Source organism: Eucalyptus grandis, chromosome 3 (assembly GCF_016545825.1).
Source record: "Eucalyptus grandis isolate ANBG69807.140 chromosome 3, ASM1654582v1, whole genome shotgun sequence".
Taxonomy (NCBI): Eukaryota; Viridiplantae; Streptophyta; class Magnoliopsida; order Myrtales; family Myrtaceae; genus Eucalyptus; species Eucalyptus grandis.
The window spans coordinates 50299737-50324692 of NC_052614.1; the positions used below are offsets into that span (position 1 = coordinate 50299737).

Consider the following 24956-nt stretch of genomic DNA (forward strand, 5'->3'; position numbering starts at 1 on the left):
ACCCAATTCAACAAACCCCAACCCAGTATGGAAAGCGAAGCATCAAGAACAGCAGGAACCACAATTGAGAATGACAAACCCACAATCAAGCTAGCAGTAAAACAGACACCCAAAAAATAAAAAATAAAGAAATGAAGAGAATTAACTCGGTCCCCTTCTGCCTTAGGATACGGAACTGCTCGGGCGACAGGACCGCTTGCCACTCCTCCTCCGACTTCCGGACCGACCCAGGCGCGGCGACCACCACCTCGCCGGGGAAGCTCCTCCTCGAACGGCCCGGCGAGCCGAAACCACCGCACGGAGCGGCAGTAGAAGCGGCACGAGGCGGCGGCGGAGGCGGCCTTATCGGGCAGAACGCGAAGTGGGTCTTCAGGGGAGAGGAGCGTAAAGAGCGCGGAGCGAGGAGAGAGAAGGGTCTGGTTGTGGCGCTGGGGAGGATGGACCGGTGACGGGATTGACGGCACCGAAGAGAGGCGGAGGCGACGGCACCGAAGAGAGGCGGAGGCGACGGGACTGGACGCAACCGGCTCGGAGAGAGGCGACCCCACCGGAGTGTCGCGTCGCGACCAGAGACGACGGGATTGACGGCACCGAGGCGGAGGCGACGGGACTGGACGCAACCGGCTCGGAGAGAGGCGACCCAACCAGAGTGTCGCGTCGCGACCAGAGACGACGGGATTGACGGCACCGAAGAGAGGCGGAGGCGACGAGCAGGACCAGCGACGAGCAGGACCGGCGGTGACGAGACCGGCGGCGACGAGACCGGAGAGAGTCGACTGGAGATGAGATCGGAGAGAGGCGAGCGGACGAAGGGAGAGGTGAAAATGGAAGATCGCGAAAGTGAAATTAGGGTTAGCCCAATTTGTTTCTTATTTTTGTTCCTGGGAATTCTTGGCCGGGAACGAGAAGTAACTTTTTTTTACTTCTCGTTTCTGTTCCAAAACCATTCCCGGGCTAACTTTTTGTTCCCGGGAACAAAAAACTAATGTGCCGTTATCAAACAAGTTTCTATTCCTTTTTTGTTTTGGGGAAGAAAAGAATAGAAATTGTTGGGCTGGGGATGGTTACCATGCGCAGCCTTAATCTCGTCACTTGAGGTAACTTGTTTGTTAGACAGGGGTTGTCAAGGTTACTTGGCAACTGTAGTGAATACGACAGTTGAGGAACCGAGGATGGAGAACATAGTTGTGGTATGGGAGTTTTCTGAGGTGTTTCTTGAAGGATTACCCAGTCTGCCCTCAGAAAGAGAGATCAAGTTCACGTTTGTTAGCCCCTAGGACGGAGCCAATCTCTAAGGCCCCTTACCGTATGCCGCTTTCAAAATTGAAGGAACGAAAGTTACAGATGTGTTGAGTCGAAAGTCATCAATTGCGTAGATGGTGATTCAGGCGTGGATTTTTACTTGAATGAGCTTGAGATTCGATTTTCAAAATTGAGGTAGGCCACCTTTCAAATCTCATGACCATCCTCAGAATTGAGCCGGAAGTGTAGATTGGAATCAAGACGCTACAATTGACAGATCCAGAGATTCAGAAGATCCTACAAGAGGATACCAAAAAGAGAAAGGCTGACTTTCAAATTTCTGAGGACGGAACACTAAGGTTCTGAGGACAATTGTGTGTACCTGACGATGTAGAGCTTAAAGAAGAAATCTTATCAAAATTCATCGTAGCAGTTACAGCATTTATCTTGGCAATACAAAAATGTATCAGAATCTGCGTCAACATTACTGGTGGTCCAATATGAAGGTAGATATCGCTAAGCATGTTGCCAAGTGTCTGACGTGTCAACAAGTGAAGGCACATCATTGTAAACCGATAGGACTTCCACAACCTCTCGAGATTCCCGAGTAGAAATGGGAGCACGTCACAATGGACTTTGTGACGGGCTTACCAAGGAGTCAGAGGGGTAATGATTCCATTTAGGTAGTGGTCGACAGACTGACGAGGTCGGCTCACTTTGTCACCGTGCGAAAAGACTTTGCAATGGACAGATATGTTGAGTTGTACATGTGGCCGATTGTTTAACTGCATGGAATATCAGTGATGGTCACATCAGATCAAGACTGAAAGTTACAGATCGCCTTAGGAACGAAGCTACAGTACAATACGGCCTATCATCCTCAAACGGATGGCCAGTTTGAAAGGACGATTCAAACCCTCAAAGACATACTGCGAGCGTGTGTGCTAGACTTCAAAAGAAGCCGGGAAGAAGAGCTTCATCTCGTCGAGTTTGCCTACAACAATCGCTACTAACAGAGTATTCAGATGGCACCATTCGAAGCGTTGTATGGTAGAGCATGCAGGACTTCAGTTTGTTGGGATGAAGTCGAAGAACAGAAGATCACAAGCCCAGAGTTAGTCCAACAGTCAGTGGATGTAGTTGCCGTCATTAGGGACAGATTAAAGACCGCTCAAAGCTACTAGAAAAGCTACGCAGATAAGCATCGAAGGCCATGGGAATTCCAAGTTGGTGAGCACGTCTTTTTGAAGGTGTCACCAATGAGGGGTATTTCGCGCTTTGGCAAGAAGGGAAAGCTAAGTCCAAGATACGTAGGTCTCTTTGAGATTTTGGAAAGAATCGGGATCCTAGAGTATCATCTTGCATTGTTGCTGAGGTTGGCGCAAGTGTATGACGTCTTTCACGTGTCGATATTGAGGACGTATGAGCTTAACACGACCCACGTGCTAAATTTTGAAGAATTAGACATGGACGACAGAGTGTCGTACGTGGAAAGTCCGGCTCAGACTGTGAATTGGAAAGAGCAAATTCTGCGCACCAAGGCGATCACGTTGGTTAAAGTGGTCTCGGCAACACCACGGCGCAGAAGGAGCAACCTGGGAAAGTGAAAATTCGATGAGATGATTGTACCCCACATTTTTGTTTAAGATTTGTAATGGTTTAAATTTCGAGGACGAAATTTTTATAAGAGGGGAAAAGTTATGACATTATGAATTTTAGGTTCTGTTTTTAATTGAATGAGTTGGGCTTTTTATCGACGCGCCTATAGTTTTTTCCTTAAGTTGGCCATTCACGGGATAACTAGTCTATCTGGTAAAGCCGTTAAGGGATTTTAACGCAACAGACTTGAGAATTCAATCAGGAATCGACCGCTTGACCGTGCTAATTTGCAAGGATCACTACGGCACGGTTAAAAATCGATTAGAGATCGAAGATAGGTCGATTCGACAAAACCATGTGATTGAGTGTGGGTGATTCCACCTAATTGCAAAATTCTTGTTGATCCGCACTAAACCGATTTTTCTGTCGTTTTGGTACCATGTGTCCATATTTGAAATCTCGAGATTTTCACGACAATTGAGAGTTTCCAATGAGTCAAAGATGTACAATGTGGCTTGAAAATAATCGACCACGGGTCAATTGCAATAAAAATTCCTAAAAGCTATCCGGTAGGTTAAGTCACGTTAAAATCGCGTCCGGTTGAAATTAACTACGAAATTGAACCCGATTTCAGAAATTGAAAATTCTATCATGTCACAATTTATTTTAGAAACATCGACTCATCCTTTGAAGAATATTTAGCGAGCTCGGGATTTTACGGAAAATCAACTTCGGGCGATTTGGAAAAAAAAAAGGAAATTTAGTTGGCCATTTTCAGTGGATTTTTGGCCTTCCAAAAAGGACTAGTTTGTGAAGGCAAGTGTGAAAATTGGCATGGACACTCTCCTCATCAATTTGGCCATCAAATTGAGAGATTTGTTAAGAAATTGAATTTTGGATAAATTGGAAAATGAAAGTAAATTCGGATGGGAGAGAGAGGGGCCAATTTTGCTACCCAAAGTTGATTATTTGTGGGATTAACATGCAAGAAAGTAATAGGGGACCAAGCATTGATGAGTGGATAATTTTGTTTGACTTCCCCCCCCCCATCTACAGCCTTCCTCCTCACGCCAAGCCAGTTACTCTCCTCTCCTTCATGCGGTGGTCTCCTCTTCCTTAGATCGAAACCAGCTGCTTCTACATCTCTTTCATTCTTCCTTTGAAGACTTCAGCTGCTTCATTTGAATTTTTGCAGCCCCACGTCTTCTATCGCTCCACCAAAGCAACCCCTTGCAACTCCCATCTCCACCGATTCCTCAGCTCGCTGCCACACGCCCACAAGCTCCCTCACGCCTGCGTGTCAGCTCCCTTCTTCACCTCTTGTTCTGCCATAAGCCAGCGCCACATAAACCCCCACCAAAGAGCAAAACTCCTTTGCATGCCTGCAACCGTCCATTCCCATCCCCTCCTTTTCCACTTCCGTGCCCCAACTTCATTGAGGCAACCCCACCAGTCAACTCCAGCAGTTAGTTGATCGCAAGCCTTGCCAACGACGCTACTTTATCGCGCGACCCTTCCCCCTCGTCTTCTTTCCCCTCACGGCTAGCGTTCCCGTTGCATCCCAGCTGAGTCCCGTGTCCACCCCTAAATAGCCGCAACAAGCTAGCATCTCCTCCATCTTTGTGTTGCACCCGAACCACCAACTGTGAGCCACCAAAGCCAGCTTAGCCCAGAGCCAGAACCGAGCAGCCCAACCATGGGTTTGTGGCTTTTTTCGAGCCCTCTCGAGCTCCCGTTGGTGCCGTCGTAAACTCGAATTTTGGCCGTCGTTGTGTCGTCGTCATCGTGGACTCATTGACCCGCAAAACCGGTGATTTTACTCATTAAACTCTACTTAGGGAGTTAATGATGCTTAGGAGGTCTTTAGCTTAGGTTAATTAGGGTTGAGGTGGTTAGTTATAATGGATTAGTGATTTAATTATTCGTTTATGCATGTTAGGTGATTAGAATAAGCTAATTAGAGACTAGATAGATCGTACTATTTATCTATATAGGTTCGGGAATTTTCCCAGCCCGTTTAGGCGGTTAATTGAGTTTTTCCGGCCTAAGTTGTTATTTTTACTAATTAATTGTATTTATTTAATTATATTTATTATTTAATTATTTAATTATTTATTTTCCGAAAATTATACCGAGATAACCAGTTACTGGAATTTCGTGCCGATTGCAATGGTGTGCTTAGTTTTTGTAATTAAATGCTATATTGTGCAAATCGAGTGGAAATTGTAATTTTGGGTATTTATCCCAAAATTGTGAAATCTTAGTATTTTAATCGAAAATACTGGGCGTTGGTTTTTAATGTCGAAAATGTTTTCAGACACTATAAATAGTGAGATTTTTGAAAAGAAAGATATTGCATTTTTTACCATCGCTCGCAACGGCGCAGCTGGCTTGAGCTCTCTCCCCCTTGCGAAGGGGAGAAGTTCGAATCTTAGAGGCATCGTTAGGGATTCTTACCTGGAGTACTGTGGTGGTGGGTCCTGTAGTCACTCCTCCAGGGTTTGCTCACCGGTTGTTAGCTTACGGGGTTCCCTGGGTTACCAAAAAAAAAAAATGCATTTTTGGCTTAAACCGACCGTGTACTCACACACGATTATTTTTATCGGGTATTTTTGACACGACGAAAATAGGCTAAGTTCGCTATTTTAATTAAGGAATTGGTGTGTAAAGTACAATATCATTGGCTGGCTTTTGGTGATCGAGTGATGGGGTATAGTCATGGCAAGGTGACTATTGAACATTGAGGTGACATGTGTTGTGTTGAGGGAACCCGGTGTGTTGTGAGCAGGTAAAGAACTAAATACTACACGAGGACGAAACTTCATGGGGTCACCTCTAGAGCCTTATACTATTGCTTATATATGTGAATCGATTGTGAGCAGATAAAGGGCTAAGTGCTACATGATAGCGAGACTTCGTGTGAGTTACCTCTAATGTCTTGTACTATTGCTTTTTGAAATCAAATGCTAAGTATTATATGGCGACTTGAGTCACATGGGAACAACCTCTAGAGCCTTGCAGTATTGTCATGCATAGTAAAGGGCTAAGTGCTACACGATAGCAAGACTTCGTGTGAGTTACTTCTAGTGCCTTATATTATTGTTTTTTTTTTTTTTGTGGTCAAGGGCTAAGTACTCACGATATCGAAACTCGTGTGAGTCACCTCTAGTGCATTGTACTACTGCTATTTGTGGTCAATGACTAAGTATCGCACGATAACGAGGCTTCGTGGGGGTCATCTCTAGAGTCTTGAGTCTGTTATTGAGTTAGAGCCTTGAGTCTAGTATTGAGTTGGAATGTTGAGTTTGAATATTGAGAGTGAATATTGGGTGTGGATGGAACCACCAATATGAATTGTCCGAGCTTGATTATGGGACAAAATTGTATGACATAGTATTGGATGTGTCATAACGATTTGGCCTTATAATCAAGACCCTTATGAGCGATTGTTTAATTGAATGATGGATCGATTGTATTGATCCAATTGATTGATTGACTAAGATTGAAATGAGACGTCTCAAATGCTCAAGTGTTGTTACTGCACTTATGTGATATCTAAATTGTGCTAACATACAGGAAGGAACTGAGACGAGGTAAGTCTTCTGTATTGTGCGCATAGACTGTCTCTAAGCGTATTTTCTTCCTAGTTGGGGTTTAGGGGGTGAACTTGCTGAGATTTATATCTCACCCCGTCGTGGGTTACCATTTTCAGGTCTCTAGTATAAAGAACTCGGAGCTTGAGGCAGAAGGGTTAGGAGCATGGGTGGCTCAGTAGTTCTTTTTGGAGATAGATCTCCTATACATAGACTCTAGAGTTGGCCTTTGTGTATAAACTAGTTTGTTTATATAAAAAAACTTGCTTTGGTTGTGAAATTGGTTGTCTTGCTTTTCTATCCCATGTCTGTTATTGTTAGGGGATTAGTTAATTCGCTCCCGCATGTGCAATAAAATGAAAGGGTCGGTGACTCGTCTTGGGAAGTTGTAATTTAATTGACCACTGAGGGATGGGCACGCACTCAAGAGTTGGGGCGTGACATTAGGTTGAAGTTTCTGTAGAATGAGCAAGTTCCCTGAAAAACACTAAGGGCTAGCATCCAGGACTCTTTTCAAGTCAGCTTCCTCTTTGTAAGTGAAAGAGAATAGGCTCGATTGCACTAGTTCACACACCACATTTTTAGTCTTCCAAGCCTTCTTCATTGTGGATAAAAAGGCCCGGAAGTTTACATTTGGCCTGGAAAAAAGTTTCTCGAGTAGTATAAGATTACATGCTTTCCATTTATCGTCTGGAATTTCCTCAAACACGTTGGCTACGAAATTTTCTGACCACATTTGCCCCATTCTTCTACATAAAGCGGCCAACATACGTTCTCTTTCTAATTCATGCTCCATTTCTAATACTTCCTTTCAAGTTCAGGCTCAGGATAGCCTCCAAAACTAACCCAGGAGAGAAGTTAGTTCGACACCCAAGAGTACTTATTGCTAAAAATGAAGATAGTGGATGAAGGGAGCTCTAAACTGACTCTAGCTCTATTTCACGAACATTGCTTTTCCTAGAAACCGGCGTAGAATCCATTCTCGTTGAGGCTTTATGTGTTGGGTGGTAGTAGATGATGGTGGGACCTTTGATGCAAGTGGAGGGATTTCATTGTAAACTGTTTATGGTTATTTGAGTAGGAGTGGGTTCGTAGGGTGTGGTGGTAGGTGTTCTAGATGAAGGGTACTGATCGGCAAGTGGATTGTATCCACTTGGACAGGGAAATTTAGGGCTTGGGATTTCTCATGGTTACACTATCACCAAGGATAGAGAAGAAACTCTTATGAAGAAGAGAGGGACTCTTAGAAATTATTGACATAACATGAAGAAATTGATCATGTGTGTGTGGAAAGAGAATTATTTTAAGATATGAACTTTTGGTAAGATAGAATAGACTCAAATTTTAAAATTGAAATATGTGAAAGATAAAATAATTAATTTTGAAATTTATTGATTGATAGAATATCTATGAAATAATTAATTGAGAATATCTTAGGCATGAAATAAGTAATTATGACCAAGTAAGACCTCTTTGATTTATTTAACGCTATAGAAGAAGTACTTGATTTTGTCCTGACAATTTCAATAATATCATGATTATGAATGTTTTACGTACAATTCTGAGTTGATTAAAAAGGAAAGGGTGTGGCTATGTTTTTCTTTTTCAACTCTTTGTGGTTGAAAAGTAAAAAAAAAAGAAAACACCTGAGCCCCTTTTTTGGCAAAGAATAGTAATGATCAACTTTTTTTTTTTTTTACATTTTTCTCCACTAAAATGTTCCTTTAATTATTAAAAAATAGCGAAAATTGTATTTTCATATACTGGCCAATACTAGACTAATGTTAAGTTTTCAGGTCCTAAGATTGAAAAACCAAGATGTGTATTGGCAAGTTTTAGAGAAAAAATAAAAATAAAAGTTAATCTGAACAAACTTGTTTTTTGTGCAAAATCTGAAAAACCTAATTAGTTGACTTAAAAAAACACTATTCAATATGTAATCAGCTTACTTAACGTTATTGTTTTGCTGTAAAGAATAACCTACCACCTTTCGCTGTCTTCCAGCTCCTGTACTTCTTTTCGACAAGTAACAGTGAAAAGCATGAATAGGTTGGAGGGCAAAAAACATAAATTATTTATTATTTACTTAAGGATTAATATTACGAAAAATCCTTTTACCAAAAAAAAAAAATTATTACGAAAAGTTTCAAACTAGTACAATTATAATAAATTTATTCTAAATTAATTTTTGATTACGAAAATCCTTAATTAGGTGTATATGTGACAAATTTAACCCAAACTAATTTTTTGACTATTAAAAACCTCAAATTGATACATTTATGATATATACATCATTTATTAAATTGGATTGATACCTTAAAGTTTATATAACTATTTCAATTGAAGAGTAAAATCTTAAGTCACGTGTAATCTAATTCAGCCATTAAAAACTAACAAAGGGTAAATTTATTATGAGTATATCAGTTTAGGCTAAATTTGTCAAAGATGTACTAATTTATGGTAAAAATTAATTTGGGCTAAATTTTATTATAAGTGTATTAGTTTTGGATTTTTTGTAGTATTAACCATTTACTTAATAAACTAGGGAATGTCCTTCCAAAGCCGTTTAAAACATGGAATGTTCTGTTAAATTGATCCCGAAATTTCAATTTTGCCCCTTTCCTTTCCTTTTTTTTTTTTTTTTTTAAATAAATAATTGTTTGCAAGATTTTTCCTTTTCTAATATCCGACTCCCTGATGTTGGGCCACGTGCGTCCCACGTGACTTGGTCTTCACAAGTTTTCCTCCGGAAACACTTTGCCCTTTGCCCTATATCGTTAACTCTCCGTCTCTGTGCGCCTCCATGTTCTGATTTTTGCCGACTCCCTTCGTTTCCCAGTAACTCGCCTTCAACCTCCCTGCGTTGACTTTGCCCTTCTTCTCTTCAACTTGAAAGGTTATAGTCGATCTTACTCCTCTGCACCCTCCCAATTAGCTCTTTTCGCAGAGCGGTTCTCTTCTGTGGGTGAATACAGCTGAGAGGATCGGTCCGCAAATGGAATTCAACGGAAGTCAGGCTCTAATGATCATCCTTGCTTTGAATGTAGGAGGACTGTAAGTGCTCTGATTGGGCTTCTGTTCGAGCTATTGTTGGCAGATGATGGACAAAAAAGAAAACTTTGCTTGGGGACAACTCACGAAATCGAAGAGGGGGGACTCGGAGTCAACCTCGAGAACAGATGATGCGTTTGGAGAAGAGAACGAGGCGCTAAGGAGGGACTCGGAGTCAACCTCAAGAACGGACGATGTGTCAGGAGAAGAGAACGAGGCGTTCAACACATCGGGAACAGAGTACGACGTGTTCTTGAGTTTCCGGGGACCAGACACACGCAACAACTTCACCGATTGCCTTTACCGTAGATTGAGACTCGTTGGATTCCATGTCTTTCTAGACAACGAAGAACTCCGAGTAGGTAAAGAAATCGGTGGAGAGCTTTTGAAAGCACTTAACAAGTCTCGAATCTACATACCCATCTTCTCTCACGATTATGCTGGCAGTTCGTGGTGTCTCCGTGAGGTTGCGCATATGGAAAAATGCACCTCAAAATCAAATGGGAAGAAAGAGATACTTCCCATCTTTTATGATGTGGACCCTGATGATGTTAAACTCAAAACCAAATTGTACAAAAATGCCATAGCCAAGTACGAGGAGAAATTCGGCCCCGATGAACTGAAGCGGTGGGAAGCTGCTCTTGTAAAGGTTGCACGTCTCAAGGGATGGGATCTTAAACGGAAAGGGTAATTTTCCTCATTTTTTTTTTTGGTTCTTGTTAATAAATGCAGTAATTACACTTCTCATTTGAAGAAATTTTGTCCTAAAAATTTTAGGAATAAAGCAACGCGACATTTAATTCAATTTATGAGTGAATCCGATGGCTCTTACTTGAATCTGGTCTGATAGGTCTAGTGAGAACTTACCAACTAAAATCTGTTCCTTTTTTTTTTTTTTTGCCAAAAAGTAGTGCTTCTTTCGATTTTGCTCGAGTCCCCCAATTCTTTCTTTTATCTCAGAATTCAACTCTTACATCAGCTCAATCCTATAAATATATCTCAACAATACTGGCACTTTGGATCACATGTCGCTGCATGTTAGCATTATGAAAAAAAACCGTCCGTCCACGAGGCTGTAAAAAGAGAGAAAGGGGCGGCTATCTAGCGTGAGTCATTTCGGTTGTATGCCACGAGGTCCCTATGGACAAGGGGACAAGTGAATCATCGCTTTTGGGAATCTAACTCCGTCCATTCCATCAAGAATATCTCCTTCACGTCAATCGGCTCATGCATTATCTGAATCATCTCTCATACATAAAATTAAGTGAAATACCATGAAATTCCAACATGTGTATTAACTGATTGTGCCGCATAATTTCCATCCATAGTACATGAAACTGTTGACTTATTTAACCATATGGTCCCTAGAGAAAGAGAGATCGTCATATCCGCGAGGATTTTTACCCTTTTCTTTCATGGCATTGACTAAAACAAAATTTTCTATTTTGCTGCAGCCAAGGGGAACTAATAGACTTGGTTGTTGAAGAGGTATTCTGTAAGCTTAAGGCCAGATACGTGGATGTGCCTAAATATTTGATTGAAGATCATTCCCAGATAAAAGCCATAACAGAAAAGGTGGAAGTTGACTCTGATGGTGTACGTTTCCTTGGTATTCATGGAGGGGGTGGCATTGGTAAAACAGTACTTGCAAGGATTGTGTTCAACAGATTATCTCATCACTTTGACGGTGTTAGTTTCCTTAATGATGTTCGAGAATCATCAAAGCATGATTTTATAAACTTGCAAAAAAAGTTATTATCAAGTTTTGTTGGTTCTGTGATTGCTGACCAAATTAAAGATATTGAGGATGGGATGCGTTGGATCAAGAAAGTATGCAATACAAAAAAATGTCTCATCGTTCTTGATGATTTAGACAATAAAGAGCAACTTGAAAAGCTAGCTGGAGAATCTGATTGGTTTGGTTCTGGTAGTAGGATCATTATCACAACTAGGGACAAAAGTATCCTGATGACTCAAGTGGAATCATCTAAGGAACGAGGCCAAAATCAAACCAAAGGAATTTTGGCTTATGAAGTTCGTGAGATGGAATATGGTCAAGCACTTCAGCTATTTTGTAAGCATGCATTCAGAAGAGACTCTCCTGTAGAAGGATATGACCATCTTGCAGAGAAAATTGTTCGTAGAGTGGGGATGCTTCCTTTGGCTGTCGAGGTGATAGGTTCATCTCTTTATTGTGAGAGCTTGGTCCTGGAGGAACATCTTGATAAAATAGAGCTATGGAAAGACACATTAAAGCAATTAGATGAAGGTCCTTACAAGGATGTCCGAGATGCATTAATGATAAGTTATGATCGATTGGAGCCTAAGCACAAAGAAGTATTTTTAGATATTGCTTGCTTTTTCACCAACGAGGACCAAACATATCCAATTATCATGTGGCGTGACTGTAATTACCATCCTCACCGTGCAATTAGTATTCTCCTCCTACGGTCCTTGATAAAAACTAGAGATGATAAAAAGTTTTGGATGCATGACCAAGTTCGAGATCTGGGAAGGTACATTATCCGCGAAGAATATCCTTGCAAAGAAAATCCTCGCAAATTTAGTAGGGTATGGATTCGAGAGGATGCTTCAAAACTATTGGAAGAAAAAAAGAGGTAAATGGAAGAGTATGTCACACAATATTTATTTGGAAAGAGAAACTTGTTGAATTTTTTCTTTTAATTTACAGTTAGCTTTGCTTAACTTCCCATTTGTCTTCTTAGTGAGGCAGCTCTTTCTCAAACATTTGGGTCAAAAGGTCTTGTAAATATGTGGAGAGAGACCAGATAGATTGCCTAATAGTTAGCTCTGTTTTCTAGATTCTGTAGAGAAGAAAATAGCTTTTGGGAAATTCTGAAACAACAAAGGACCGATTCACGTGCTATCCGAGCAAAGGCAGAAGAAAACTTGTATGAAGAATTTTTGAATTACTTTCAAACATAATTACACAAAAAACTAAAAACTATGAAGATTGGATTTGATATGGCAATTATATCTCTTGAAAAGTAAGAAATGAGAAAAGGAGAATAAATTTAGGAGATATGTTCAAATGGAGCTGAAATTTTCTGTCAGCCATGTGAACGAAACATATTAAGTCAACTTGGGAGAAGGTGTGTGCCAGGTTGGTTTCCTATTGGAGAAATTGTTTACCAGTGCTTACATGCTTCCTTTCTTTATAGCTTTTGAGAGTTTAAAGTTTTATGAACTCAATAATCTTGAGTCTCTGGTGGCAGAGAAATCCAGATGTAGAAGCACTAAGCCTGACTTCCAATGGCTATAGCCGCAACTTTACACCTGAAGAGTTTGCTGCTCTACCAAATCTAAGGTTCCTTCGAGTGAAAGAGTCTGATTTTTGTGGTGACTTTGAGAATCTTCTTTTGGAGCTAAGATGGCTTTCTTGGCAAACATGGGAAAGAACTTTCCATGCGAATAACTTTCACTTTAGCAATTTGCTCGTGCTCGACCTTTCGGATAGCAATATTAGAGATGATTGGGGTGGGTGGAGCCAGATGAAGGTATGATTTGCCTTACTCGATATACTTCTTTATGGTCATTACCTCATTCATGATAATAGAAGCAACATATATACTTCACTTCTTTGTATCATTACCTCATACAATTGACCCAATGGTTGGATTTGCATGAGTAAATCCCAAATCTTTTCATATCATAGTAAAATACAATTATGTCCCACATAGAAAATGCCTCATGTGGATTACAACCTTGGTTTTTTTAGCTCCGAAAGTTGCTTAAGCTTTGGAAACAGCGTATTCCAATAAAATTGGCGTATTCCAATAAATGTAAGTGCCATTTTTCTTTAATATGCACCAGAATATGATTTGAATGACGTAAACTTTGAGTCAAGTCGAGTTAGAAAAGTCAACTGGAATCAAGTTTGAGATTGGTAACATTTAACTTGATGCGTAAATGATCACAAGTTTATTTGGAATAGCTAAGTTCAATCAAGGAGAGCTTGAGCTTCATAATATTTGATTTAAGCAGCTCACTAGCCTAATTTAATACCTGATTGTCTATGTTACGTTTATGATCTATGTTATGTTTATGATTACGTTACTGAACTGTAAAGAAAAAGAAAATTCCATTACTTTTACTTTTCTATTTTACCTGAGTTAATGAGCGAAGGCTCAAGCTTTACATTGAATCAAATCAGATCTCACACGGGGGTTGAATGCGGTGATGTTGAAGATTGTTGTCCAAGGTGGTGTGCTGGTGGTCAATGGCAGTGGGTGGAGAAAAACTAGGGGTGCTGTTATTTGGTGCTTGTGGGTGACCTGGGAATTAGAGTCTTCTGTATTTTCGTAGCAATAATACTTTAACTTTTTGTTTATGGAGTTTTGTTCCAAGAAGGGAACTAAGGGTTTTTGAAAATAAAGCATGTGAAGTAAAAGGTGGGATGGTCCTTTGTTACCTGTGGTATAAATTTGACTCCTAACAGTGGCCTAACTCCCAGGTCGGGGATTATTCTAAAAAATTTAAAGTAAGAGAGTTATTTGCAGCAAACCCAAAAATACTTGGGAAATTCAAATTACCTAGATTTTCCTAAATAATGACTTACGGATAATAAGCTTATTAGTAATATTATGACACATGCTGATGTTTCTCATTTATTATTTCACGTTGACTTTTTTTTCTGCAGATGGATAGATTGAAGATTCTAGATATGACGGGTTGCGTAAGGTTAAAAAAGACACCCCAGTTCTCTAATTTCTTGTCTTTGGAGAAGCTAATTCTTGCTGGGTGTATCGAGTTAACCACAATTGACCGCTCCATTGGTAAGTTAGAACACCTAACTACTTTGAATATCAAAGGATGCAGGTTGCTTGAGGAGTTACCCAAAGAAGTCGGTGCTCTACAATCTTTGACAGAGGTTATCATGCCCCAAACTTTTCAATGCTTCAAACTTTCAGAGGCATTTGGCAATCTGAAATCTTTGTTGAGTTTGATACTAGACGAGCACCTTGGAATCAGCCAACTTCCAAGCTATATTGGAGGGTTAGTGAAAGTTACATATTTATCTTTACGCTGGTGTGTGGGGATAGAGAAGCTTCCATGCTCTCTTGGAAAAATGGAAATGTTGGTCAAGTTGGATTTATCAATGTCAGGAATAGTTGAACTACCTGATTCCATCGGAGATATGAAGAAACTAAAAGTCATTAGAGTAAGTTATACAATGATAAGAAAGTTTCCTCGTACAATCGGACAGGTGGAGATACTTGAAGAGTTACATGCCAAGAAATGTTGGGATCTGACAGATGAAAATCTAGAGGAAATTGGGAAGCTATCCCATTTGAAGATATTGGACTTATCATATACTCATGTATCTAGATTCCCCAAGGTGCTAGGTTGTCTCTCTCATCTCCACACACTTGAATTGGGTTCGAGTGACCTTCAGGAAGTACCTGATCTTCCCTCAAATTTGACACGCCTTCACATGCAAGCACGTCAGTTCCAATCTATACTTGACCTCTCAAGTCTCGTTAATTTAGATTATCTGGAATTATCTAGATTAACTGTTTCAAGAGAGGAACCTGACCCAAGTTGGACAAACAATTTGCCAGTAGAACAACTGATCCATCCGCTTCCAAGTGGCTTGTCAACTTTGAAATGTAGGGGCATCATGCTACTACCATCTCTTTCCAACTTAAGAAAATTATCAGTTCTGTGTGTCATTGAATATCCAATGCCATACTTCTCTATCTCTCAGGAGCTAATGCATTTAACGGAATTGAAACTAAGTAAGTGCAAATTTGTTGAGATAATATATGTGCCATGCTTGAAGAATCTACAGCACTTGGAACTAAACAGATTAGACAGGCTGGTTAAGATTGAAGGTTTGTCAGAATTGGCATCCTTGTTGTACTTTCGTATTTCTAACTGCTATAGGATAAAAAGGTTACCCAATTTATCAAAGTTAGATAAGCTGCAACACATTGAGCTAGAAGCTTGTCCGAAAATACAAGCGATTGAGGGCATCAAGGGCTTAGAAAGGTTGGTGTGGGATAATCGTGGTTGCATTGTACTAGAGAGATTGCTGGATGTCGCAAGATTGACTTGGATTTCCCGTAAAACACCAGAGTGCCAGGTTTTCCTGAGTTTTAATGGACTGGACACTTCTTATAGCATTGTTGATGTCCTTTACAAGAATCTGGTTCGTAACCAAATTTCGGTTATCAGGGATGATGACATATTGAGCTTTGGTGATGGAATTGGCGAAGAGCTTCCGCAAGCACTCAACGACTATCATATCTACATACCCTTCTTATCTAAGAACTATGCTTCTAACTGGTGGTGTCTCCGTGAATTAGCCCACATGGTAAAATGCACGTCAAACTCACATGGGAAAAAAATAATCCTGCCCATTTTCTATGATGTGGAGGTTGATGATGTTAATCTTAAAAGCGCTTTGTACAGAAGTGCCCTAGATAAGCATAGGTGGAAATTTGGCAACGAAGTGGAGGAATGGGAAATGGCTCTAAGAGAGATCGCACACATAAGGCGGTTCAACATGAATGGTAACAGGTAATGCTGCTATCTTTTATTAACTGGACCAAATTGAACTTTAGCACCATAGAATTTCATGATAAAAAAAATGTAAACTTCTGCACAGAAACAGTCGAGGACACTAAAGTGAATTCTTATGCTTTGTATGAAAGAGTTTCTTAGGTTGGTGAAGAAAAAGAAGGCAAAGAAATTTGAGGTAAAGAAAATGTATTCTTTGGGTTGGCTGGAGTTGTAGGGTTCGGAGGTGAAGATAGTGTAGGGATATGAAAATGAAGAATGAAAATTGAAAATTGGCATATATATTTCTATGAAGTTGATTTGTTTGCAACGGCCGATAAAATTCGTTTTCTGAACGATGTATCCAGACGATGTATACAGAAAGCCTATTGTCAAAGCAGAGAAGGTTGCCTGGGCTGGACATCTCATTCTCCTATGAAAATTCAAGGATTTAACTAGGCTTTGGATACTTACTATATAATCCTTCAAAATTTTGTCATTTTTTATTACTTTTGAGAGTTCATTTGGAAATGAGAGAAAAAAGTGGGAATTTCTCCCCTGCTTTCTTGACACATCGGCGAGAAACATAGTTGGTTGACTTGGCAAAAATTTAATTTACTTTCATATCAGCATCTGCATTTTAGGATTCAACCCAGGCATGATAAATTCTTTCCACTCTGAATCTTGCTTTCCAAACGGAGTGTTTTTGTTTAGGATACAACTAAAGAATAGAAAACAAGGCACTCAAAAAGAACGAAGAAAATTTCTATAAATGGAGAAAAAGGTGTGATTTAAAATTATTCTAGGAAATTAATTTAAATTTTCACTAGATGGAAAGAAGTTCGTTGGAGTTTAGAACCCATATGAGATTCATGAGGTAAATCATTTAACTCTCTTGGCCATTTTAAGTTTCCGATTTATCGTTGGTTTGATGTTACACAATTATCATTTTTTCTTATTGAGGTAACATAGTGTATAAGCTTCTGTAGAATTTTCTAATAATCTTTGAGTTGAAAGTTGTTTTGAGTGCATTTTATGATATAGAGTAATGATAAAAGGTGCTTTCAAATAATCACTTCAATTGTCTCCATAAGAGGAACATAAAAGGTAGTGCAAGAGTGTTAATCCAGAATAAATGCAGTGGTTCCTGGAGTGAAATGAAATTAATGACTCCTAACTATGTATAGATGGAGTGACTAAGAACGATCAATTTTAAGCATATATACATTGTGAAAAATTTGATAACACCCTTCAAGAGCCAGAAAAATTGCTAAAAGAATTAGATGACATCCTCCAAGAGTGAGAAAAATTACTAAAAAAATCATAAACCTATTACAATTGTGTTGATTAAGTCCTAAACATTTTTTTGGTCAATTGAGTCCTAAATCATTTGCATTTGAGTTAATTCAATCTATCTAGCCAATTTTGGTTGGCTAGCTCTAACATGGACGTGATACGGCCGATGCTAAAGTGAACAATTTTTAATAATATTTTAATATTTTTTTTTTTTTTTTGAATTTATTTTTCATTTTATTTATTTTATTTTACTTTTTTTCCCTTCACTTCTTCCTCCAGCTAGTCACTGGACATTGATGATTGGCCAAAGGCGAGGGCCGGTGAGCTCGTCAACCCCGCCCAGGCTGCTTGCATGGTTGGTGAGGCAAGGTTGAGACTTGCCTAGCCACTAGTGAGGCCTAAGCCATCGTAGAGCTACCAAGTTGAAGGCTTTGACCTCTTGCAAGGGCGAGTCTTGCATAGCTCAGCCAAGCCTAAGCCACCCTTGTGGCCTTTAGCGAGGGTCAAGCCTACCATGGGGCGAGGCCGATAAAGTCAACCTTACCGGCCCTCGCCTCTAGTTGGTCGTCGAGGTCTAGTGACCAATGGAAGAAGAAGAAAGGGAAGAAAAAAAGAAAGAGAAAGAAAAGGAAAAAGAAATGAAAATAAATAAATAAATAGTTTGATATATTAAAATATTATTAGAAATTGTTCACATTAGTGCTAGTCATATCATGTACGACAGGCGATATCCATGTCAACGTCAACTAGCTAAAATTGACTAGATGGACTAAATTGACACAAATGCAAATATTTTAAGACTCGATTAACAAAAAAAAAAAAAAAAATTTCAAGACTAAATTAGCACAATTGCAATAGATTTTGGAATGTTTTGGTAATTTTTCTTCAAAGAGCCTACCATTGAATGACAAACTGAATTTTGCAACAACCAACGTAGAATTGTCAATGTGATGGTCTTTTCTACCTTGAAATGTGCCCTTCAACCAAAAAGAAGATCAAGTCTTTGAATTATAATTAGAAAATTCCAAAAAGGGACCCGAAGTACCTTATTTTTCTCAAATAAGAGCCCAAAGTGGATCTTGTTTCAAATAAGGACCTCAAGTGCCTTCATTTTCTCAAATAAAGGTCTAAAGTGGATGTTATTTCAAATGAGGACCTAAAGTGGTTATGTTTATTTCAAATAAGAGCTTGAAGTGGCTATGTCCGTTTCAAATAAAGACCTGTCTTTCCAGCAATTATAAGTATTTTCGTCATTTGTCATTTTCCCCATTTTTTCTTTTTTCTTTTTTTTTTCCATTTTTTTGGTTGGTTCTTCTTCCTCTTCGCCGGTGGCTAGTTGGCCACTGGCAATGCCCACAAAGGGCTTGGTGAGGGATGGCCTCACTTGGGTATGGCAACCCTCGCCTAGGGGCCATCTGCGAGGTCAACCCGTGTTGGCCCCTGGTGAGGCCAACGAGGGCTAGGCGACCTCATCAGCTGCCCTCACTTGGGACTAGCTAGGGCTGACCTCATGAATGGCCCCTAGGCGAGAGTCACCACGCTTAGGCAAGGCCGTCCCTCACCTATGGCTAACATGGGTGGCCCTCGCTGGTGGGGGTGACCCTCGCTTAGCCCTCTGTGAGCATCACTAGTGGCCGGTCAATCACCAGCTAAGAGGAAGAAGAAGAAAAATAATAAAAAAAAAGGTGAAATGCAAAATGACAAAAATACCTTTGATCGGTCGAAAAATTTAGCCAATTGGTGATTGGCAAGGCCGAGTCCTTATTTGAAATAACCAAAGCCACTTTAGGCCCTTAAAATAATTAAAAGTTAAAAATTTAATGATGAAAAAAAGGGAATATTTTCAATAAGGGTTTGAAGTGCCCTTGATTTCTAAAATAAGGACATGAAGTAAATATATCTCAAATAGAAACATGAAGTGCTTTCATTTTTTTCAAATAAGGGCATGAAGTGACCATGTTAGTCTCAAAGAAGGAGTTAAACCTCATTGACTGGTGAGAGCATTTTCATCATTTACTTTTTCTTATTTTCTTTCATTTTTCTATTATTTTGTCACCAGCCCACAAGTGGGAGTGCTAGACCAGCCCTCTTGCCTGGTTTTTTCTTCTTCTTCTTTTTCTAAATTTGTATTTTTTTAAGTAGGGTTAATACCCCGAAAACTCCAACCGGTACATCCGTGACAAATTTACCCCAAACTATTTTTTTGACCATAAAAAACTCCAAACTGGTACATCTGTGACAAATTTACCCCGACTAACCATAAAAAACCCTAAACTGGTACATTTATGACAAATTTATCCCAAACTAATTTATTTGATCGCAAAAAACCCCAAACTAATAAATTTGTGACAAATATACCCTCCGCTAAATTGGATTAATATCACAAAAAAAATCACAAAAATTGTAAACTATGACAAATGGAGCGTAAAATCCCAAATTAGTATATCAATCAACTATCACGTGCCATTTAACTTAATATTTTAATGGTAAAATTTAGCAAAAACTAATCGAGGGTAAATTTGTCAAATGTATACGTTTAGGATTTTTGTGGTCAAAAAAATAGTTTGGGGTAAATTTGTCACAAGTGTACCAGTTTGGGATTTTTAAGGGTATTAACCCTTTTAAGTATTAGTCTTTTTTTTATGGAAAAATAGAAAAAGGAAAAAAAGCAAGCAAAAAAGGGAAGAAAATAAGAAAATATAAAGGATAGAAATGCCCTAGACCAGTCGATGAAGTAAGGTCTCGATGAAGTAAGGTCCTTCTTTGAGATTTACATGGCCATTTCTAGTCCTTATTTGAAGCAAGGTTCATTTCAGGCCCTCTTTTGAGAAATAAAGAGCACTTCGAGCTCTTATTTGAAATTTCCCTCGAAAAAAATGATAAATAAGTATGAATATTTAGGAAAAAATTATCTGATATGGTTATTACTTAAAGGCCAAATGACAGTAAATCTCTATATTTTTAACACTTTCCTATTTATCCTAACCTTTAAACCTATCAGAAAAGTAGCCAAATCTCTCTAAGTTGTATCAAAACTATTCCAAACCATTTAATACCATTTATGAGAGGAATATTCGGTTAGATTCTTTCTGGACTTTCAATTTTGACTATAGAAGAAAGAAGATTTATCTAGTTCTAGTATTCAAGGGAGGACAATTAAGGGAAAATAATGTAACGGGTGCATAATTCAAGGGAGAATATTTATTTGTCTTCATATCAGCTAATTTTTGTTTATTAAATGTATTTACAAATTTTTGATATGGAGAAAAAGTGAAAAATTAGGTTCTTCTATGCAATATTCAGATACATCTAGTGTGAACTTACCAAATAATATCTGTTCACTTTTTTACGCCAAAAATAAAACTTTTTCACGAAGAAATAATAAAACAGTTTTACCTATAAAGAATATCTTTTGTGCTTATTACTTTGGATTTTATGAAAAAATCCGAGCATTATGAAAAAAATATTACCTTCTTAAGTTTTGTTAATCTTACTACATCCATTCCATCAAGAATGTATAGTTCATATCAATCGGCTCATGCATTATCTAAAGCATCTCCAATACATCAAATTGAGCGGCTTTTCATGAAATTCCAGTGTACGTGTCAGCTTACCATTGTGCTTAATTTCCATCCATAGAAACTGAAACGGTCGACTTATTTAACCATAGGATCATCATATCCGGAGGAAATTTATGCCCTTGTCTGTCATGTCATTGACGAAAAAGTTATTTCTTGCTTTGCTGCAGCCATGGAGAACTAATTGAATCGGTTGTTAGAGAGGTTTCACGCAAGCTTAGGGGCAAAAATGTTGATGTCCTTGAACATTTGATTGAGGATCACAGTCAGATAGAAGAGATAATAGATAAATTGGATGTTGACTTTGGTGGTGTGCGTTTTGTTGGGATACATGGAATGGGTGGTATCGGTAAAACAACACTTGCGAAGGTTGTGTTCAACAAATTACTTCTTCAATTTGATAGTGTTAGTTTCCTCCACAACGTTCGAGAATCATCCCGACATAGTCTTGATGGTCTTGTAAACTTACAGAAAAAGTTATTATCGAATGTTATTGGTTCTGGGGATACTGTCCGAATCAAAGACATAGGTGATGGGATGGCTCAAATCAAGAGAGTATGTAGGACTAAAAAGGTCCTCATTGTTCTTGATGATCTAGACAAGAAAGAGCAGCTCCAAAAGTTAGCCGGAAAATCCGATTGGTTTGGTTCGGGTAGCAGGATCATTATCACAACTAGGGACGAAAGTATCTTGATGACTCAAGTGGAATCATCCGGTGAAGTGGTCCTAAATCAACCTAAAGGAATTTTGGCTTATGAAGTTTATGAAATGGAATTTGGTCGAGCACTTCAATTGTTTTGTCAGCATGCATTCAGAAGAGACCATCCCATAGGAGGATATGAGCATCTTGCAGAGAAAATTGTTCGTAGAGTGGGAATGCTTCCTTTGGCTGTAGTGGAGATAGGTTCAAGTCTATGTTCTAGTCAAAAAATTGGAGAATGGAAAGATAAGTTGATGCAATTAAATAAAGGTCCTTTGAAGGTTGTTTGCGATGCATTTTATGAAGGATTGGCAGATGAGGAAAAAGAAGTATTTTTGGATATTGCTTGCTTTTTCACCAACGAGGACCAAACGTATCCATATATCATGTGGGATGATTGTCAGAGTGCAATTAGTGTCCTCCTCCAACAATCCTTGATAAAAATTAGAGATAATAAATTTTGGATGCATGACCAATTGCGAGATCTGGGAAGGAAAATCATACTTGAAAAATATCCTCACAAATGTAGGAGGGTGTGGATTCATGAGCATGTTGTAGCAATGCTATGGGAGAGAAAAGAGGTAAAATGGAAGACCATGTCACATTATTTTTATTTGGAAAGAGAAACTTCTTGCATTTTTGCTTTTATTTCATTGTTAGCTTTGTTTAACTTCCCATGAGAGCTCTCTCAAACATTTGGGTCAAAAGATCTTTTAAATTGGTGGAGAGAGACCAGATTTTTATTTCCCTAGAGTACATTGTTTTCTGGAAGTTCTGAAACAACAAAGTGCCGTTTCACGAGCAATCCGAGCAAAGTCAGAAGAAAACTAGTGGTATAAAGAGTTTTTAACTTACTTTCAAACACAATTAGAAAAAAAAAACTATGAAGATTGTAATTAATATGCATAATATTTTTCTTGAATAGTAAAAAATGGGAAATGGACAAATGATTTATAAGATATCTTCAACTGTATGCTTAACTAATCTTGAGTCTCTGTTGGCAGAGAAATCAAGGTCTGGAAGCGCTAAGCCTGACTTCTAGTGGTGGCTGGAGGAGCATCTATACGGCTGAAGAATTAGCTGCTGCATCAAAATTAAGGTTCCTTAGAATGAAAGGCCTAGATGGCATCTTTGAGAATCTTCTTGCAAAGCCAGAAAGGCCTTTTGGGGAAACATTGTGGGCGGCTTTTCATGCAAATAACTTTCACTTCAGTAATTTGGTCATGTTTGACCTTTCAGATAGCAACATTGGAGATGGTTGGGATGGATGGAGCCAAATGAAGGTATGATATTCCTTACTCTATGTACTTCTTTCTATCATCACCTAATTCACAATGATAGAAGCAAGACATATATTTTAGTTCTTTGCATCATTACCCCATACAATTGACCTAAAGGTTGCATGCACTCTCCATCTTGTCTGAGTGTAGATTATATTTTGCATGAATCACAGTAAAACACAATTATATCCCACATAAAAAATGCTCCATGGGGTTTATAACCTTGATTTCGTAGTTATGAAAGTTGCTTACTTAGGATTTGGAATTGGTGTACTCCAATAAAGTAGCCGTTTTGCATCAATAAGTTGATGATTTAAATTAAGGCGATCTTGACCATCATGAGACTTTATTCAAGGGGCTTACTAACCTAATTTAATAGTTAAGTTTCTTTATAATTGCATTAATGAACTGTCAAATAAATGAAAATGACATTATCTATGCTTTTGTAATTTATTCGATTTAATGAGCAAAGGCTAGAGTATTAAATTGAATCTAGTTTTTAACCACAATGTCAAATCAAATCTCAGAGAAATCTATGGTATAGATTCGGGGTGGAGAACAGATGTGATGGAGTGCCTTTTCCATTTTTAAAATTAATTTTAAGTCAGTTTTTGAGCTACAAAAATTATGTGAAATCAATTTAGCTCAATTGGGTACTCTCCCCGCTAACAGTTGCCAGTGAGTCAACTCTTGTCATCTTTCTACAATTTTTCAACTTAAAATGGATGCTCCTATTAAGTTGAAGGTAGAATACCCAAAATCATTCTCACCTTTTTTATCAACTTCACTTTGCATCATTCAATTTTGTTAATTTTGGTTGTTAACATGCAAGTGTGAGTATGCGTGTAGGCTATTCTGAAAATACCTATTTTACAAATATCTTATGCACACTACATTTTCCCAGAAATTGCATTGATTTTTTTAACAATTTTTTAATCCATCACTTTATATGTCTAGCTATTAAGTAGGCCTTACTTTACACTCGAGAGAGAGAGAGAGAGCGAGAGAGAGAGAGAGGGAGGGAGGGAGGTAGGGAGGTAGAGATTGTGGTTGGAGGTGGTGTGCTGGTCCCCAGTGGTGGTGGGTGGGAAAAACTTAGCGTTTTGGAATTTGGGGTTTGTGGGTGATTTGGGAATTATACCTTTTTGTGTTTTCATAGCAAGGATACTCTAGTATTTTGGCTATGGAGTTTTGTTCTAAGACACATACTTGTGCAGACGGCAAAAAAGCTGAAAGTTTTGGACCTGAGAAACTGCAAATGCTTAACAAGGACACCTGACTTGTCTGACTTCCTAGATTTGGAGATATTGATACTTGCTGGCTGCTCCAAGTTAATTACGGTTGATTGCTCAATTAGTAAGCTACAATTGTTAAAAACTCTGAATATGGATGGATGTGACTCTGTTGAGGAAATGCCTGAAGAGATTGGTTCTTTAGAATCTTTGATTGAGTTCATCTTCTCCGGATCTTCCAAATTGGTCACACTCACAAAGAGTTTTGGGAATTTGAAATCTTTGTCAACCTTCAGTGTAAATTATTGCAAGGGAATGAACAAACTCTCGCACTCTATTGGAGGATTAGCAAAAATCACTTGTTTCTCTATAAAAGGATGTGAGGGGATAAAGAAGCTCCCACACTCTCTTTGGGGCTTAGAATCATTAGTCAAGTTGGATTTGTCATTCTCAGGCATAGACAGTCTCCCTGATGACATTGGAAATCTAAAGAAACTTAAAGCCATCAAGATGGGACATACAAAGTTAAAAAGGTTACCAAACGCAATTGGACAGCTAGAGATGCTTGAAGAGTTACATTGCCCAGAGTGTCCAGATCTATCAGGCAAAGTCCCAAATGCTATTGGGAATCTTTTCCATTTGCAGATCTTAGACTTCTCTGGTACTCGTATTTTTGGTTTACTTGCCACGATCACTCATCTCTCTCACCTAGAAGAGTTACGTGTGGGGATTGTGAGGATCTTACGGGTAGAATCCCAGATGCAATTGGCAGACTATCTCACTTGAGGATCTTGGACTACTCTGGTACTCGTATTTTTAGTTTGCCTACCACAATCGCTCATCTCTCTCACCTAGAAGAGTTA

General features: G+C 38.9%; 1 protein-coding gene across 1 annotated transcript; it reads left to right on the forward strand.

Annotated features, from left to right (window-relative positions):
* Window positions 1–131: 131 nt before the first annotated feature.
* Window positions 132–24879, forward strand: LOC104434180 (disease resistance protein RUN1). Its single transcript, XM_039309744.1, has 9 exons — window positions 132–445; window positions 9482–9488; window positions 9532–10172; window positions 10940–11822; window positions 12722–13003; window positions 14146–16028; window positions 21052–22162; window positions 22586–22864; window positions 24079–24879. Exons 1-9 carry the CDS (start codon window positions 132–134, stop codon window positions 24877–24879), a joined length of 6201 nt encoding a protein of 2066 aa, XP_039165678.1.
* The last annotated feature ends 77 nt before the right edge of the window (window positions 24880–24956 follow it).